A 13,318-nucleotide genomic window follows, 5' to 3' on the forward strand; every position below is an offset into this window, starting at 1 on the left:
CTAAGCATGCCCTACCCTAATCACTCTGGTGAGAACCTCTGAGCTGCAGGGACCAAAAGGAACCACTTCACCTCCTCATCAGAATACACAGGACCACATTTGGGTGTAACTGAAAGCTTAAATGAAATATGTGTAAATCATCAAGCTCTGAGGAAAAAGTGTCCCCAGCAAGCTAGTGAATTCTCTACCTCGTAATTAGAAACTGAAGTGTTTATTATAAAATTATGGGGAATATTTGAAGAGCTTAGAAAAATAAAAGTTTGACGGAAATATTGTTTTAAAAATTTAAGCATATTTTGTTAAATCGGGTTTAAAAAAAATGGTGGAATTTCAAAGGCAACTGGATTCATATCTACCTAATGTACTTATGCTTCATTTGTTAATGATCCTGAAAGCTCTGCTATGGCCATAGAGCCACATACACTCTCTCTCTCTCTTTTTGTAAAGATTTTATTTATTTATTTGACAGAGAGAGAAACATAGCAAGAGAGGGAACACAAGCATGGGGAGTGGGAGAGGGAGAAGCAGGCTCCCCGCGGAGCAGGGAGCCCGATGGGGGCTCGATCCCAGGACCCTGGGACCATGACCTGAGCGGAAGGCAGATGCTTAACGACTGAGCCACCCAGGTGCCGCGCCACAAACACTCTCTTATTCTGCCTTTTCAGCACTGTCTAGAAATAGTCAACAGTTGAAAACTCCAAGGACTGTGTATATGTGTATTGTATGTATTAAATACATATTATTGTTATTAAATATATATTATATACAGTTATGGATTCAAATATATATATATAAACACAAAATATTGTTGATACTGATTTCCTTTGTGGGGAGAGAACTGGGGATGGTACAGTGAAGGAGGGGTGGAAATGTTACCTTTCTGATATATTTTTTTTTTGTATTATACATTTAAAAAATGTTTTCTAGGTAGTGGAATTATAGGCTATTTTAGTTTCTCTCTTCTAAATTTTCTATATTAAAAAACTAACACAGGGCGTGCCTGGGAGGTGTAGTCAGTTAAGCATCCAACTCTTGATTTCTGCTCAGGTCATGATCTCAGGGTCGTGAAATAGAGCCCCATATTGGGCTCTGCGCTGGGCATGGAGTCTGCTTGGGATTCTCTCTCTCCCTCTCCACCTCTCTTCCACCCCTCACTGGCATGCGTGCGTATGCACACGTGCACTCTCTCTTTCTCTCTCAAAAAAATTTTTAAAAAATAATAAAATAGGGGGTGCCTGGGTGGCTCAGTCAGTTAGGCGTCTGCCTTCGGCTCAGGTCATGATCCCAGGGTCCCGGGATCGAGCCCTGCGTTGGGCTCCCTGCTCAGCGGAGAGCCTGTTTCTCCCTCTCCTTCTGCCTCCTGCTCTGCCTATGTGTGCTCTCTCTCTCCCTGTCAGATAAATAAATAAAACTCTTTAAAAAAAATAATAAAATAAAAAAAATAAAAAATCAACACAGGAAATGTTGCTAAAAACAACTTATTCATCAACAAACTCCAAGGTTACTTTTAAAAACTGGCCAAATCTGAAATTAGCCAACATGCATATTCTAATTTCTCTCCCATATTTTATTAGAAATCAATCTTTTTCCAAAATTAAAATGATAGCAAGTGCTTACTACTTTGAGTTAAGCCTCAGAATTCATATCTTTATTCTAAGGGAGTAAGGGAAGCATTAGGAAATGCGTTAAAGGGAAAGTCTTCCTTGTTTGGGTTTCTGTTACAAAAAAACACACTCTAAAATGACTAACTTTCAATACATACCTCTAGTCCACCATCCTGGTAATTTTCCATTAATCTCTGTTTAAATTTTTCAACTATCTGTGGTCTGCTAACAGAAAAGTTTTCTTTCATGACATGGTGCTTCCAAAGGTCTAGGGGGAGAAACACACCAATGCTAGTGTCATGAAACATTAAACAACAATTAATGGCTACTCTCTGAGACATAACCCTGGACACAAGAAACTGGTGTTTCCAAATACACAAAAACTAATGGGTGAGGCAGGGGCAGGGGAGGAGTTGGTTGAGGTCACAGAATCCTCCAGAACATAGGAATAAGGAAGATCTCTAACAAGATTCCTAATGAAAAGATTTGGAAAAGTACCTCTGAAGCCCAGTGAACAATATTCTGTTATCATAACTAAAAATCCTGAATCAAATGTTATTGTTGATCCAACATATCTATTTTCATTAAGTCCCTACATATATCTGAACAATTATTTTGGCCTAACACAACTAACAGAAATAAATGAAGAGTGGGGCGCCTGGGTGGCTCAGTCATTAAGCGTCTGCCTTCGGCTCAGGTCATGATCCCAGGGTCCTGGGATCGAGCCCTGCACTGGGCTCCCTGCTCGGTGGGAAGCCTGCTTCTCCCTCTCCCACTCCCCCTGCCTGAACACTCCCCTCTCTCGCTATCTCTCTCTCTGTCAAATAAATAAATAAAATCTTAAAAAAGAAAGAAAGAAATGAAGAGCTATTATATTTATAGTCATAGACTAGAAATGTTGAGAGCTGACAGACTATGGATTGAAGTAGCAACAGGCTGACATATGAGATGAGGCATATACACAGTTATTCAGAGTAACATTGTTTAGGACAGCAGTAGCTTGGAAGCAACACATAAACTGTGGTATATCCTTCCAATGGAATAGTATGCAGCTATAAAAAAGAACCTTCTCCATGTATTGATATGGAAAGAACCAGAGTTTATTATGTGAAAAACACCAGGTGAGGAACAGTGAATATAAAGATATTCTCATCTTTCATAAGAAAGATGTGATAAATATAATAAAGGAGGAGCTATCCCCTCAAGCCTATTCAAGATTATCACTCCAGAAATACAGCATTCTCCAGTATCACTTCTCCCCTCTTTCCTCGGTCTTTCACAATATCACACATTATTTCTCCCACTTCATAAAAATCTGTCTCTTAACCCCACTTCCCCTGTCAGCTATTGCTTCATTCCTTTGCTCCCCCCCTTTTTTTTGCAAAACTCTCAGAAAGAAAGGCCTATCTTTACTGTCTGTGACTTCTCTCAAAATCCTTCTTAAGCCTACTGACCTGCTTTTTCCCCCCACAGCTTCCCTGAAACTGATTTTGTATTAAGTACCAGTGACCCCAACATGACTAAAAACATTCATTTTACTCGACTACCAGAAGCATGTCACATAATTTGTCACATTCCTCCTGCTGAGAAACTTTCATCACTAGACATTGGGATACCACTCTGTCCTAGTTTTCTTCTTGCTGTTTGTTCCCTCTAGGTCCCTTTTGCTGGTTCGCCTTTTCCCCTCCCCACCTCCAGCTCTTAACATTAAGTGTCCTCAGACTCAGCCCTTGGTTCACCTCCTTTTTTTCTATCTACATTCACTCCCTTGGCTATCTCATTTAGTCTCATGGCTAAACATCATCCATATGCTCACAACCTTCAAATTTAGATCCAGTAGTCACCTGGCATCTCTTCTTGGATGTCTAAAAGGCATTTTAAATGTCATTTGGGCATAAATAAATTCTTGATCTTCCCTCCCTAACTTGCCATCTCAGCTGATGGCAATTCTATTTTCCCAGTTTCTCGGGTCAAAAATCTTGGAGTTATCATGGACTCTTCTCTTTCTCCCACACCCAATACACATTCCATTAGTGGTTACTTCAATAATATGCCTTGAATCTGACCATGTAATACTTCCACTGCTCCCAACCTTGTTTGAGCCACCATCTCCCCATGCTCAGATTGTTACAGTAGCCTCCAAAGTAGCCTCTCCCTTCTTCCACCCTTTTTCCTTTACAGTCCATTCTCAAACAGCAGCCAGAGAGATTCCATTAAAATATGTCAGATCAGGAGCACCTGGGTGGCTCAATTGGTTAAGCATCGGACTCTTAATTTTGGCTCAGGTCATGATCTCAGGGTTGTGAGATCTAGCCCCGAGTTGGGCTCCATGGTCAGCAGGGAGTCTGCTTGAGATTCTCTCTCCCCGCTTCCCTCTGCCCCTCTCCCCCTCAAATGAATAAATACATCTTTTAGAATAAAAATAAAATAAAATATGTCAGATCATGTCATTCAAAATCTGGGACAGGCTCCCCATTACGTTCAGAGTAAACACTAAGAGTAGGCCCTAAGTGATCCGTCCTCTTTTCACTCTTCCTCTCTGGTTTCATTTCCTACTACTCTCCCTCACTCTCTCCATTCCAGCCACACTTGGATCTTTCTGTTCCAAACATGGTAGGTACTTAGGGCCTCTGTGTGGGCTGTTCTTCTGGATGGGCTGTTCTTTTGTCTGTTTATCTGTCTGCCCAGATACCCACATAGTATCTAACTCCCTCATCACCTTCAAACTTTGCTCAATGTGTCACTTTCTCCTGACCACCCTATTTAAAATTGCAATGTGCCTGCTTCAAAATTCCACACCACCATCCTCCTTACTCCATTATTTTCTTATTTCTTCTGTTTATTGCTTATTATCTGCCTATCCCCTTCTAGATGATAAAATCCACAAGAGTAAGGAGTTTTGCTCCATGAAAGTAAGGATGTATCCCCCAAACAGGGCCTAAAATATAGTAGTATGGCACATACTAGGTGCTCAGTAAACAGATATTGGATAAAATAATGAATTAGTATATGCATAAAGAAGCATTGATAGTATATATTTAAAAAACTAACCAAAATGTTTACATGGGGTGACAAAAGGGGGTCAGTAGTGGCAACGAGATCTCTAAACACATATATTTTTATATTGTTTTGAGTTTTGAATAAGGTAAATGTATTAGCTGTTAAAAAAATCAAAACTTAATATGACAGTGCTGGAGCTGTGTAAATATATCAACACTCTTTAACTTCCATATGGGAGAGCAAGTTGTGTATGTGTATGTTTAATTATGTTGGGTAGGGTCTACTTCCTTGTGCATGGCCCCAGGGGAGTCTGGAAACAAAGAGAAACCTATGGAGTCAGAGGTAGAAGCCAAGCCTTGCCCCACTCCCTTTTCTGTTGTGGGGGTGCTGGCCACACCAAGAGTACACACAGGGCTACTCCCTGTCCCCAGCTGTTTCTAATTTCAGATGTGATTTCCTACTCATACTTTCATTTTTTCTGACAGGAGACGTGGTGCACACAAGGGGAAGCATCCAGCACAATCCTCTCAGAAATGTGGCTTTGACAGAGCAGGAGCCCCTTGCAATTATCTTATTTATTGGGTGGTCCTGATTTTGAAAATTCTGGGGTTCCAGAATTCCACAGTTGGATACTTTCCATCATAAACAGAAATCTGACTTTGTTTTTCCTTTAGGATAATAAAGGTAAGTAGACATAATACCACTGTCCTGGCATAGTTGACGTGGAAAATCCAATAGAGTTAATGTGCCTAGAAGTTCACACTTCTTAAGACGTTTAAGACTTTTTGTTAAGTCTAAGCTTTGACAAAACAGAGCTCATGTATATTTCAGAAAATTTTCAGACAAGAAATTGGATACTTTTTCCAGGGTACATTAGCGGTAGGTCTCTGGCTCACAGAAAAGCCTGGTGAGGGACCACATCTGCCACACACTTCTGGTTTGGGGGCCGTCACCTGGCAAATGCCCACAGGGGTGGTTTTAGGGTTTAGCTCTGGGCTCAGCTGAAGGGGACGTATTTTTTTTTTTTCAGCTGAAGGGGAATATTAAGTATTTTACCAAAGTGCTGGGAAATCTTCCCACCATACTTCTTCCTCATGAGTTCAAGTTCAAACATGCAAGTACTTCTGTAGGCAGGAGTAAGGGGAAGCCAGGGAGAGTTGAATTCATCCAAGAGAAGTAATTCCTGGCCAAGTGGAGTTTGTGGTCTCCAAATGGGTCTCATTTTCAGTGTGTGTGTGTGTGTGTGTGTGTGTGTGTGTGTGTGTGGTCATGGCATCTTTAAGCTGAAGCAGTTTTAGACGGCAGCATGGAGGTGGGAAGGAGACAGCACACTGGAGGTTAAATTAGCGTTTTGTTCTTTCCTCTCCCTCTGTTCCCAGGTCCTTTGACTGGAGGAAACTTTGACTTCCTGGTGGCCAAACCACTTCCCCTCTCTCCCTCTATGAACACTCTCCCTACCCTCTAGTCAGCCTCCTCCCTCTAGGAAAGGCATTTTGGTTTCATAGCATTTCACTTCTCTAACACAACCACTAGCCTCTGCCTAAGTGGCTCCTGGGTCCTGAGCTGAGCAGAACTGAAACTTGAAGGCATCCAACTGCCAACCAACATTCTCCTGACCAGCCAGGGGTCCCCAGAAGGTGGGTAGGTTGGAACCTTATTGCTTCAAGCATATGTATGTATGTATGTATTTTCTACTCCTGTGTTTCTAAACTGCTCCCCAGAACACTAGTCCCTTGAGTGGATGATAGATACTCATGAGGGGAGAAAAGTGTTCTGTGGTTAAATAAATTTAAAGAACATTACAGTGGGTGGGGGGATGGGGTAATTGGGTGATGGGCATTAAGGAGGACACTTGATGTAATGAGCCCTGGGTGTTATATGTAACTGATGAATCACTAAACTCTACCCTGAACCTAATAATACACTATACATTAACTGACTTGAATTTAAATTAAAAATTTTTAAAAAATAGGGCGCCTGGGTGGCTCAGTTGGTTAAGCGACTGCCTTCGGCCCAGGTCATGATCCTAGAGTCCCTGGATCGAGTCCCACATCGGGCTCCCTGCTCAGCGGGGAGTCTGCTTCTCCCTCTGACCCTCCTCCCTCTCATGCTCTCTGTCTCTCATTCTCTCTCTCTCAAATAAATAAAATCTTTAAAAAAAAAAAAAAATTTAAAAAAAATAAAGAATATTTCATACACTCTCTTTTGGAACTTTATAGTGCACACTATTATAGTAAAGGCTCTGAGAAGGCCTGGAGCAAAGAAACCTTTTTAACATTATTTACCACAAGTTTCCCAAACTTGTTTTGGCAAAAAACAAATAAACAAAAGCTTCCCCTTGCCCCTCAACCCTTGCAAAACACAGTAGAAGTCCTTTCCTTGCAATCAAGACTAAGAGTTGGTTTGTTAATCAAAAGAAGTCTGTTAAACCAGAGAATGCTTTAAAAAAATGACTTGCGGTATCTTAAACATTTTATTTAACTTAAAAATATACAAACATTTGCCAATTTTCTAACATAGAACTTAGGCCTTTTCTTTGTATGCACCCACTCATTGGAGTTCTGTACTATCTTTCTTCTAGAAACCATAACACATTGTGTGGTTTTCTAGTATGTGGTTTTATTGGTTTGCTTGTTTCTTTTTATGGAAAGAAAACTAGAAGACAATGGAACAATCCAAATGTATCATCTTTTTAGGGCAGTTTTAAGTTCATAGAAAAATTGAGCAGATAGTACAGAGAGTTCCCACATATTCCCTGCCCTCTCTACCCCCAACACACAGCCTCCCCAACTATCAACAACCTACACCAGTGTGGTGTGTCTGTTACAACTGATGAGCATACACTAACATGTCATTATCACCCAAAGTCCATAGTTTACATTACGGTTCACTCTTGGTGAAACTATGGCTTTGATGAATGTATAATTGGCATCTCTCCACTATTATACTATCATACAGAATAGCTTCGCTACCTTAAAAATCCTCTGTATTCTGCCTGTTCATCCTTCTTTCCCCTCTAAACCCTTGGCAACCACTGATCTTTTTGCTGTCTCCATTGTTCTGCCTTTTCTTGAAAGTCATATATTTGGAATCATACAATATGTAGTCTTTTCAGGTTGGTTTCTTTTGCTTCGGTAATAGAGATTTTTATCCATTTCTTTTCATGGTTGGATAGCTCATTTCTGTTTAGCATTAAATATTATTCCATTGACTGGATGTACCACAGTTTATCCATTTCGATCTCTTTTTGTACTCCTATGTCATTAGTTTAAACAATACTTAATTAAATTACTCAAACACAATGATAAGCAAAACTGGCATGAACAGGTTTGGAGCAAACAATGATCAATGATACTAGGTAAACATAGGTAACCCAAAGACTGTGATCAGTGAGTATTTTGCCAGCTTGTGTTACCAAGGGAATGGAAAGCATCAGGTAGCCTGTGAGTCTGTTAGTACAGGGTGATGGAGAGAACCACTGCACTAACATGTTAAGAAACTGGTGTTCTAGGGCACACTGCTGGGAATGCTGGCCTTGACCATGCTCTCCTAAGTATTTGGATTATGCTTCCCTCAAGCAAAACATTTTTTCCACTCACTATTAACATGTGTATATTTATGTATTTCTAACTACCTACAATACTATCACTGGCTAATATTGTATAGCATGATATGCTTAGGGTGAAGCTCATCAACAATGAGAATGGATCTCAATCTACATTCCTAAGAGTTTTCTTGACCTTTTAAATTTTTTTGTCTGACTTTTCAGATGTGGTTATCTTTTTAACCTCATAATGTGGCTGACAATAAGCATGTACCAGGATTAGAAGTGTCTCCACTAATTCTTAGTGCTTGCTTGTGGATTGCCTCAAAGTGGTCATTTCGGGACACCTCAGTGTAGAGTGTGACATGTGACTTCTTATATATGGATTTAATCTATTTAGAAGCTCTAATATTTTCTTCCCACACCCCTGAGATATAGGCACTCCACTCTGGAGATTGCTGACCTTATAAATGCTCAGAGAAATTGAGAAAGTCAATTAAGAATTACTTCAATGCCAAAATGTCAAATATGGGGAATAGCAGAGACTTTTTTAATCCATGGAGCCCAACTCTCTGCTAAGCCAAGCCCTGAGACTTAACAAGGATGTCTGGAGCAAATTTTTAAAGTTCTCAGGGGAGCACCAGTTCAGTTCCGACAAACTAGCACTGGACCAGGTGTGGCTGCCACATTTTCGATGGTCGCTGATAAATTGGAAACCCCTTCAGAAGTTATACAAGAAGATGAAGCTCCGGGCGCCTGGGTGGCTCAGTTGGTTAAGTGACTGCCTTCGGCTCAGGTCATGATCCTGGAGTCCCGGGATCGAGTCCCACATTGGGCTCCCTGCTCGGCAGGGAGTCTGCTTCTCCCTCTGACCCTCCTCCCTCTCATGCTCTCTGTCTCTCATTCTCTCTCTCGCAAATAAATAAAATCTTAAAAAAAAAAAAAAAAAAAAAAGAAGATGAAGCTCCAAGACAAGGTGGGAAGGAGGGAGGAGACAGAGAAGTATTGGAGGGTTTCTTTCTGGCTGGTAATAAATGTAGACACCAGAGTTGGCCAACAGGGACAGAGAAGACCCTGAGGGAAGGACAAGAGCTTGGGATGTCCCCTGGGTCTCAATACTCTCCATTCCCAACTCCCTCTTTAGAAACTCCTAGTGCCAAGCTAACCTTGGCCACAAAAGGTGGTCTCTGCATGATAAAGCAGCCCCTGTTGGAAGCCGCATCCACTATGGTGGCTTCTTGCTGCTGAGATGCACAGTAGGTGGGTGGGGATTCCAAGGTTTTATTGCCTTCTTTGAAGGTTCCCGGTCCACAGGTCTCAGAAAGACTATACTGAAGAAATGTCTGTAAAAGCACCCCTGGCACACAGCGGGGACTCCGTCACTTGCCCTGGGGTAACTCACTACAGGAGGACACCCACATTGAGTCATGCTTAACAGACCAAAAACAAAACCAACAATAAAAAACACCTTCACTATTGGCATTTGTTTTAAAAGTCATGAGTATAGAATCTGAACAAGAGCTTAGAATTGGCCAGTATACTCTAGCCAAAGTAAGTTTTGGTAATATCAACCTTACCACCATTAGCAATAACTCTACCCCTCCCCTCTGCCTGACTCCCACCAGCCTCTTACTGACGGCTCCCTCCAAGCACAGCTGACGAGCACCCTGCACCAGGGGACACACAGCAGAACCTCAAAACAAAAATGCTTCCTCCCTTCCCCCACCATCCTGGTGTCTCATTAAACCACAGCCTGAAACATGCAGATGGTTGCACCTGCTGCATGCCTGTGGATTTTCTCCCAAGACTCGAAGGGAGCCACCTGGATGCAGCAAACACAGCACAGACAACAAGTGCTTTGTGTCTTGTTAAATGCTCTGTAATTGAAGTTCAACCTCACTTAGCTCTCTGGTGACATTTAGCTCTCTGGTGACATCCCCAGCTGAGAAGTGGCTTGCCCTCTCACTGCATAGCCTTTTCCCAAAGCCCTGTTTACAGAATTCAGTTACTCAAAGCACTGAGAAAAATGACAATATCTTAGGTGAGGACATAGATTATTAATGCACATTACAATATCTGTGGACTTTGTCTCAAAAGGAAAATCTAATTTAGTTTCCTAGTCAAACAACTTCTCCGTCATTTAAAGGCTATGGATTTTTCCTACAGAATTAGTAGGAGTCAGGAGTAGACACTGAAGTTCAGACAGGACCAGCTACATAATCTATGACACCCTGGGCAAAATAAAAATGCAGGGCTTCTTATTCAAAAAGTAGAGGAAAAAAGCACAACTATAGGTACTAAAAGATAGTGTTTTCTTTCTTCTGCAGTCTCTTTCTTGACCTGTCATGGTGTTTTTATTCATTTTTAATGTTGTACTCCTCAGGCACAGGAATGCTCACAAGGCAAGTGCGACCCTCCCAGGCACCCAGGGGCTCCACTCTGTGACCGGAAGCATGAGTGTATATGCAGCTGCTGGGCGGCAGCCCCATGTCCTGGCCAGGGGCAGAGAAGTTGAGCCAGGCAGCTTTCCTTCCCATGGGCCCACTGTGGACAGGCAAGCCCAAGGATATTGTAACCTCCATCCCGGGATAGTATACAAATCTAAGGATAGGCAATAGGCTTACTCCCACTGAGTCACCCATCAGATGTACCATGATGTTGCCAGACTAGGGTCCTTGAGATACTACTAGGTACACATATTCTGATCTTCCTCTTGCTCAGGCCCCCAGTGGAGAGGAGGGTGGCAGCAATTGCTAGATGGGGATGCTGAGGGGGAGGTTAGGGGTTCCTAGGGTGCCAGAGAGCAGATGAGTAGGCAGCTGAGAACCCCTCCTGGCAAGGCAGGGAGGCAGTAAGAAGTGGAACTGTGTGTAAGGCAAAGGCTCCAAGTCCTTGGTGCATGCTCCATGGACTCACTGAATTCCAGTTACAAAACACAAATTCTAAGTTAAAATCAAGAGTTTCAAGATGGTACCCATAGAGCATTAAACCCCAAGTACTCCTGGGTCCTATGTAAGTGCACTGATCACATGTCCGTGAAGTGAGCCTGACTTTAGACTTCAGATGAAAGGAAATAATTTTGATTGCTTTCCCACCCCAATACATGTATTTGTAAGATTTTGACATATATGTCATATATATGTATATATATATATATATATATACATATATACACTTAAATATATTACAAATAAGAAAAGCTTATGTGTTTTACCCATTTTAACTTTATTTCAGTTATGAGTTAACTAGCAGAGTTGAGACTGAACTTAACAAATGTTTTCTATTTAAAAGACTTTAAGTAGAAGGAAATATATCAAAGTGTTAATAGTTCTCTCTAGGCCAAGGTGTTAAAAAGTAATTTTTATATCATTTTCTGGACATTGTGATACTTTTTTTACAATGAAAATGATACATGGATTGCTTTTATAATTAGGAAAAAAAAATAAATGCTGTTTTGTGAAGTAATAAAATAAACATACTTTACCTGTAGGGAGAGCACCCTGCTCCTTGGATTTTTCTGATACCACTAGTGCTATCTCTCTGTTAACTTTTCTTAATACTTCTTGGATCAGATGAATTTCAAGATTTTCCAGAAGTTTCTGAAGCTAGAGTAAGAAGTTTGAGAGTCACTTTCTACATTCAGCTTATACTCTGAGCTCCTAAGTCAAATTCCTGCAGAAGGGTCTGGGGCTAGGTCCTGTCCTTCAGCTACTCTCTCTCAGGGAAGAAGGAAGGGTTCCTTTCTTGGGTTTCCAAGTGCTTCTGCAAGGGTAGTTATACCTCTCTGGAGACCAACATCTTTTCTTCCTGGCCCACATCCCAGTTGATAAAATACAACCCTTTTTTACCAAGTCGTGATAAATTGCAAAGTGCTCAATGTCTGAGGTGACCTCATGTGTTTTTGGGGTCTCTTAAATGTGGTCAGGAATTTCATGAGATGTCATTACAAGAGAAACGCCTGGGCCTGAAACTCAATTTAGATATCAAGGAGGATTTCATGAGAAGATTTAAAATTCCAAACATGACCAGGAGAAATCTCTCCCAATAACCATGAGCCCTTACTTTACCCATTATGCTTGTAGAACCCATGTTTCTCCCTGTCACAGGACCCCAGGTACAAGAGAGAACCAGGGCTCAGAAGGGTAAGCAATGGGCTTGGGACTGGGGTGTGTGTGTGTGTTGTGGGGGTGGGGGGCAGATTGCCACTGAATTCTTGACCTTCAGGGGACGAGAATCTGTCCATTGACACTCAAACAGCTAGAAGTTTTGCTTTCCTGTTACAGTAACAAGGAGAACACAGCCTTGCCTGTTACAGACACAAGGGAACACAGCCACGTGGAGACTCTGTCCCAGGACCAAGGTGAACAAACAGTTGGAAAAACAAACTCTCACATCTAGCACACCAAATGGACTAGTGTGTAAATCATGTTGTCTTATTCTCAGAAAAACAATCACAGGAGCTATTTTGAATAATCCATTTTCATGGGTGTGTGTGTGTTGGAGGGAGTGGATAACTGCGTGCTAGATTTTAAGTTTAAGATGTTAGTATGTTCTCTATCATAGTCTCTTTTTTTTGTGGTAGTCTACCTTAATTAGAGGAAAATCAAAATACGAAGATCTAGACTTACAAAATGGAGGTATTAGGGATAGTTATTTGCATAATCAGAGCTCTACATGCTTTTAAATACTTAGTTCCCTCTGAGTCTGTTCAATGATTTACATACCTTCAATCTCCACTTAATGCCTTAGAAAAAAATGCCACTTAGGTGTACCTGTAGTTTTACATGCTTATGCCATAAAGCAAAATTTCAAAGTCACATTCAAAATAGTTCCTGCATACCTGCTCAGTTTTTATTTCAATTTCTGAAGCTCCTTTGGGGGGAAGAATAGACCGGCTACTTATTATAATACCTTCGAATTCATCTTCTTTCCCCATCCGCCTAGCTATAGCTTTCATGCTGGGGTAGAGAATGTCAGTTCTATGGAAGAAGAGAGACAGAAATTAGCAAACAAACATATTTTTTTCCTATTCAGATTCTCTGACAATCATTTTCATTCACGTTCTGTTTTCTGTCATCACGTATAAACCTCCCAACCCATTACAGTCACTCACATTGACATCTAATTTTACCACAGTTGCCACTCCCTTAGTCAATATTAAATCCTGAGG

At 41.3% G+C, this 13,318-nt stretch overlaps 1 protein-coding gene across 1 annotated transcript in view; it reads right to left on the reverse strand.

Annotated features, from left to right (window-relative positions):
• LOC110583309 (coiled-coil domain-containing protein 162-like) overlaps positions 1 to 13,318 on the reverse strand; it is a 50,913-nt gene that overhangs the window by 20,382 nt on the left and 17,213 nt on the right. Inside the window, exons 5-7 of the mRNA XM_021693356.1 lie at positions 12,989 to 13,127; positions 11,633 to 11,753; positions 1,763 to 1,872 (exon numbers count right to left, since the gene is read on the reverse strand). Coding sequence (XP_021549031.1) covers positions 1,763 to 1,872; positions 11,633 to 11,753; positions 12,989 to 13,127 — 370 coding nt within the window. The remainder of the gene's footprint in view (positions 1 to 1,762; positions 1,873 to 11,632; positions 11,754 to 12,988; positions 13,128 to 13,318) is intronic.

The sequence above is a fragment of the Neomonachus schauinslandi genome, chromosome 8 (genome assembly GCF_002201575.2).
Source record: "Neomonachus schauinslandi chromosome 8, ASM220157v2, whole genome shotgun sequence".
Classification (NCBI taxonomy): domain Eukaryota; kingdom Metazoa; phylum Chordata; class Mammalia; order Carnivora; family Phocidae; genus Neomonachus; species Neomonachus schauinslandi.